Source organism: Gopherus evgoodei, chromosome 1, assembly GCF_007399415.2.
Source record: "Gopherus evgoodei ecotype Sinaloan lineage chromosome 1, rGopEvg1_v1.p, whole genome shotgun sequence".
Lineage (NCBI taxonomy): Eukaryota > Metazoa > Chordata > Testudines > Testudinidae > Gopherus > Gopherus evgoodei.
In genome coordinates, this window is record NC_044322.1 from 319,063,758 (window position 1) to 319,069,757 (window position 6,000).

General features: G+C 38.8%; 1 protein-coding gene across 3 annotated transcripts in view; it reads left to right on the plus strand.

Annotated features, from left to right (window-relative positions):
• Positions 1-2,914, plus strand: part of TES (testin LIM domain protein) — a 59,887-nt gene extending 56,973 nt beyond the window's left edge. For all 3 annotated transcript variants that reach the window (XM_030549056.1, XM_030549053.1, XM_030549055.1), the window contains one exon: positions 1,439-2,914. In XM_030549056.1, coding sequence (XP_030404916.1) covers positions 1,439-1,630 — 192 coding nt within the window. In that variant the 3' untranslated portion in view covers positions 1,631-2,914. The remainder of the gene's footprint in view (positions 1-1,438) is intronic.
• Positions 2,915-6,000: the final 3,086 nt, after the last annotated feature.

The window sequence follows — 6,000 nt, forward strand, 5'->3', positions numbered from 1 at the left end:
GACCAACACCGCTACAACAACGCTGTATACAATGATGACGACTTGTGTAACTTAGTAGGCTAGCTGGATGGTTTTAAGATATAGGAGACATTATGTCATTTTGCTAACATAAACTATGGCTACCTCCATTTTCACACTTTCACACTGTCAGTTTCATCACCACGCCATCAGTGGTTTTTTATCTCAGATGTCATCATTACTTTTCAAGTATTACTGATTACACATAAAGTAATAGTGCAGATCATCATGAAGTAGGAAGTGAGTTCACCAGCAGATCAGATTGCCTAGGCAGCCCTGCTTTGCCTTCTCCTCTGAGGCTATAAACAGCATAATTGCCCACGGTTAGGTTACTGCACCGCCCTTTCTAAGCAAGCACATTTATTCTTAAGGTGAAAGAACCGACACACATGCTAATAAGCTTACCAACACTCACTCCAGTTCCAACAAGGGGTCTAGCAGATGAACCATCCTTAAATCCCATATGAAGAGTGTTCTGTGGTCACAAGTTCATAACACCTTTTGGCTCTGACCAAGAATGTTCATGAATCTAAGTCACTTCTTTATACAGTTTGGGACTTTGATTTGTCCTCATGTAACAGGTGGTCAGCTGACAAAGGCCACCTCAGGGCGGGGTTGCCAAAGGCTGAGCTGTTGTATAACTGGAGAGGGTACATTGTTTCAAACAGTCCTCTGATGTTCCTAACACTTTCCAGGGTTTACATTAGTCAGGTCTATCCCCACGGACCTTACATACAATCCCACAATAATACAAACACGTTTGCTTTTGTAATGCAATGAACTCCTAAGATACTTAAACTTAATTCAATACAGTTTGTCCAGAAAACTGCAGGAAATTGCCATTTCTGTCACAACAGGAGCTACTGACCGTACTGGATTGTGTTACAGAAATCAGTGGGTGAAAAATGCAAGTAATTGCAGAGGTCAGTGATGGGGTGAGGTAACTTCCCCTACGCTGGCTATGCAATTCATCAGGTCTCTGTGCTGTGTTGTCAGTGGCAAGCTGTTCCAATAATGACAATGACCCTGGACATGGCATTTAATATGGTGCTGTGTACAACAAACAGCACAATGAGGACTTGTCCTGGTTGGCCCCTCATGTCACCATCGCTATATAAATGTTTAAGTTTAGGCTCTGTTGCAATGGATTCTTCACATTTTTTTTTTGTTTTTTTTTAATTTTTAAACACTAGTGCTTGCTCGTTCGCTTATTTTTAAACATGTACACTGACTCCTTGAAACCATCTGATAGCCGACTTAGGCTTTAAAGCTTCCTTTTGACCTAGAAGAGTTCTTATAGTATTTATTCCCTTTTGTGTCATTCCCAGCCAGTAATTCTATTGCCTTCCATGAGTTCTATCTTTTCCTCAAATTGGAGAGAGACTGTGTTTATAATTTGATTGCTGTTTTCACTTATCAGGTCTGCCAAGGCTGCCATAATGCTATTGATCCAGAAGTTCAGCGTGTAACCTACAACAACTTCAACTGGCATGCCACAACAGAGTGCTTCCTGTGTTCCTGTTGTAGCAAGAGTCTAATTGGCCAGAAATTCATGCCGATAGAAGGAATGGTCTTCTGCTCAGTAGAATGTAAGAAAAAAATGATGTCTTAAGAGGGGGAATATGTACATGAAACTAAGTATCCCCGTGTTTCAGAGTCATTGCATTTCTACTGTAAAATGCAATAGCTGAGCATTTAAAAATTGGCATATTCCCAAAGACTCTGAATGAATAACCAAGAAACTTGCTCTGTAACTTACTTACTTTAACTATGAGTAATCTTTTGTGAAAGTTTCATATTTCTCTATTCTTTATGGTATTGCTTTTTAGCACTTAATACTAACTTTTTCATATCCCAGATATGTAGAAAAATATGATGTGAGCTACATACCTTAAGAGCTGTCTTCACCAAGAAGACTTTCCTTTATCCTTCTCTTGTAAAATGTAGGATAGAAAACAAGCTTAGAACTAACAGAGCATATTTCCTGGGTGTTGCTCTTTATGTAAGTGAATCATACAGGTTTCTCACTCCAGTTAGGGCAGTAAATTAAATTTAATGGTTTTAAAAGCATTCCTGCTTTCATCAAGCACTTTGCTAAAGCCACACATTTTGTCTAAAACAAAAATGCACCCAGATTTATAGAATAACTCAATAAAAGCGGAATGCAATCTGTCACTTAATCTTCTTAATTTACTCTCCCTGAAAACAACTTAACTTTTTAGTAGGTGTACATGAAAACTAAAGAAAACTGTTGTCAAGCTGGAATATATGAGTGAGGATTCATTCTTCTAGTTGAACAAGATTAGGCCAGTCTGATTTTTGAGCATATCCTTTCTCCTCCTCTGTAAAGAATTTTAAACTGGCTTTTCCAGTATTTGTGAATGCCCTTTTCCTAACTTGTACAGTTTATCAAGGGGCATGGCACAGAATAACACCCATTTTATTCTGAGAATCTGGCATTCTACGAAAGGTGAAGGACTTTACATTTTGAATGATCTGAATTTTTATCCAGAAGTTCGTGGCATATGTTGTAAATTCTTAGCAGCAGCAGAAACAAATGGATAGTTTTCTCACAAGACCCTTTCAGTATTTGTATTTGAACAAAAACTTTACAGCTGCATACTAACTTTACTTACTCTAGAACTCAAAATGGATTAAATATTGTGATTATTTTGTAGAGAGATCTGATGGGGGGGGCTGAAATATACATTTGTTTACTTTCTAAGAATAAGTTCTATGCTGAAATGTCTTAATCTGTGTAATACAGGTGCCAAACATGAATGAAAGAGATGTTGGTCTTGTAAAAAACTATGCAAATTTTCAAATTCATCTCTTTAAGAATTACATGTCATGTATGTACCTTAATGCTCACAAATAAAAAAGCTTTGCTCAACTTCAGTTGCATAATTTTTATTCCACTCTTTTAATTGCTGTAATTATGCCTTTACTGCAGCAGGGGGAGTTAATGTCAAGGACAAAAAATAGTCTTTGGGTAACAATTTTAAGCTTCACACTGTTCTGAAGACAATACTTGCTCGTGTTGTCTTTTTATGCACTTTAGAATACGGAAGGGAAAGGTCTGTTCAAACCATGTATTGATCATGATCTTGATATGAATGTATACAACTTTGTTCAAATACCACTAGTTCCAATTTTGTATCAAAGGTCTTGTGTTTAAGGCACAGGACTGGGAGCCTTCAGGGCTGTGATTTCTCTCAGCTTGTCTGCTGAGTGAGAATGATATGCTAGAACAGCACAAAAGCATTGAGGCATTTGTAAAGTGCTTTGAGAGCCTGTGAGTGTGCTTCAAAATACCACAGTTGGAATTACATGAACAGTAACCAATTTAGTATTACAGTTTAGCACAAGGGTTCTCAAACTAGGGGTTGGGACCCCGCAGGGAGTCGTGAGGTTATTACATGAGGGGGTCGTGAGCTGCCACCCCAAACCCTGATTTGCCTCCAGCATTTATTATGGTGTTAAATATATAAAAGTGTTTTTTAATTTATAAGGAAGGGTTGCACTCAGAGGCTTGCTCTGTGAACTTGGTCACTAGCACAGAAGTTTGAGAAACACTGGTCTAGCAGGACCACAAACATAGGTTCCCTGGACCCTTTATTATGGAAAATTGTACAACCTTCTCCTTGGGCTTGAGACATCCTAACAGCCCAAGAGGACATACCTAAAGTGCATGTCTCTGAACCTGTACCACCATGGACTGTGATCTTGCAAGCTAAACAGGTTCAGACTGTATTACTAGCTAGATGGGAGACATCCAAGGAAAAAAAATGTGCCATAGGAAGTGGTGAGGGTGATTCCCATGAACAACTGGAATTAGTACTGAACCAAAGACCTGTCATGCTAGTGGAGGCGCCATCTGTTGGATGAGAATAAAACAAGGTCCCAGTCGCTTCTAAAGATGTAACTGCTGCTTTTTTGCAAGTGTTGGGTGAATCTGCCATGATGTCTGACCAAATTCCATTCTAGTAATATAGTATATGATGTCCCTAAATGATTCTTTAATTGGCCAAGATGTTCACTTTCTGTCTTTCAACTATCATGTGATTTTGCTGTTCCCAGGGCAATGACAACTTTCAGATATCCCAGAGGAGCTGGTTGTAGTGATGAATAAGTGATAGTTTCACACCTTGAGGTTTATAGATGACACTGTGGGGGGTGGAGGGGTTAGACAAAACTGCCAAACTGAGGCAATGTACATTCATTTTCTCAATGAGTGACTGACTGATAGTTGTTAATGAAACTTGTCAAGCTGAAGCCCAGTGTTTTGTTGTAATGAGCTCACTTTCTCAAGCACGCCAGCCTGGCTCTCTTCTTTTGCTAGACCTGGCCTAGATGTTTGTGCCTTCGTTGCCTCTCAGCTGGACTACAGCAATTCGATATACCTGGGCATGAAACTTCCAGCACTTAGGAAACTCCAACTAGTAGAAAATATTGCAGTTCGTACTCTCAGCAGCACAGGCTACCATGAGCACATCACACCTGTCCCCCCACACTTTGCACTGGCTTCCGATAGAATTTTCAAATCAAGTTCAAGGTCTTGATTCTTATCTTCAAGGCACTCTATGGCCTGGATCTAGGATACCGAAAACGCTGTCTAAAGCTCTGGGATGAAGACCATGGTCAACAACTTCACTCAGCCACAGTGGAACTCTCAACCATAAGAGCCAAGTTCATCTGTGCAAGAGCTAGAACCTTCTTGGGAGTGGTCTGAGACTGGAACGAACTCCCCCAGAACCTAAGGACATCTCAAACTTTGCCACTTTCTGCTCCAAATGCAAGGTGCAGTTTTTTGACCTTACCTTCTCTGTTATAAATACATAGCACCAGGTATATCTATCTAATGCATTTTAAAAAACAAATAAACCACTGCCAAAACAAGACTTCATTGCACATGCTTCTCGCTTGGTGGGGAAGGATGAGAGAGAACAAACGTGACAGATGTGTAGTCACAGTGCTTAATGCAGTAATGAAGGTGCTTAGACTACAGCCATGAGTGTGGTGCAAAAACCTATATAAGAATCCAAGGCAGTGGCAGGAGTCACCTGTAGAGAGCTATCTGCTGGGTTGGTGGGGACAGGGTGGGCCAACGTTTTCAGGCAACCTAGGATCTGTCCTGAAAGACCTATGAATGTCCTTGCTGACACTACCCCAGCTGAGTCATGCTGGTGTGGCACCAGTGAGGACTCCATACAGACTTCTCCACTGTGATGATAGTGGTGAGACTCTCAGAGCATAACTTTCAAACATTTGCTTTCCTAACATCATTTGAGTTTATACAGACAAACACTTTAAAAATGGTCACAATTAAACACAGTTAAAAATGGTGAGTGGGAGGGAATCATGAAAAACTTCAAAATAATTTTTGTTTTATTAATTTTCAAGAGGAAATTATTTCCTGTTTGTTGAAAGGTTTCTGAAAACTTTTATCAATTTTTTGCAGAAAATATATTTTTTTTAGAGGCAAGTTTTTGAAAGATTATTTTTCCATTTTTATTTTTTAAGATAAATTCTGCTGAGATTAAACTGACCAGTCAAAAGCTACAGTAGCAAAATTTAAAAAATTGGTTTTGAATTCACCATTTCGCCACTATTTTTTTTTTTTGGTCAGTCACATAATGGGATTTTGTTAAAAAAAAAAAACACTCTTAAAAAATCCTGCTTCAAAATAAGAGGACAAAAAACAAAAAGCTTCAAAAATTGTTTTTCTCAAAAATGTTATTAAGAAAAACTGCAGTTTTAACTAAATAAATAAATAAAAAGCATATGGTCCATCACCTCTAGTCAGACTGTGGGAAATTCTGGCTCCACTGCTGTCAATGGGGATTTAGCTATTGTTTCCCATGGGCCAGCATTTCACCCAGTATATATAGACACAAATAAAAACATGCCTCTTTAAAGTTCCAAGTGAAGCATGTAGTGAAGTGTTTCGAACAAATTTTAAAGTAAGTTTTTTAAAAAAAC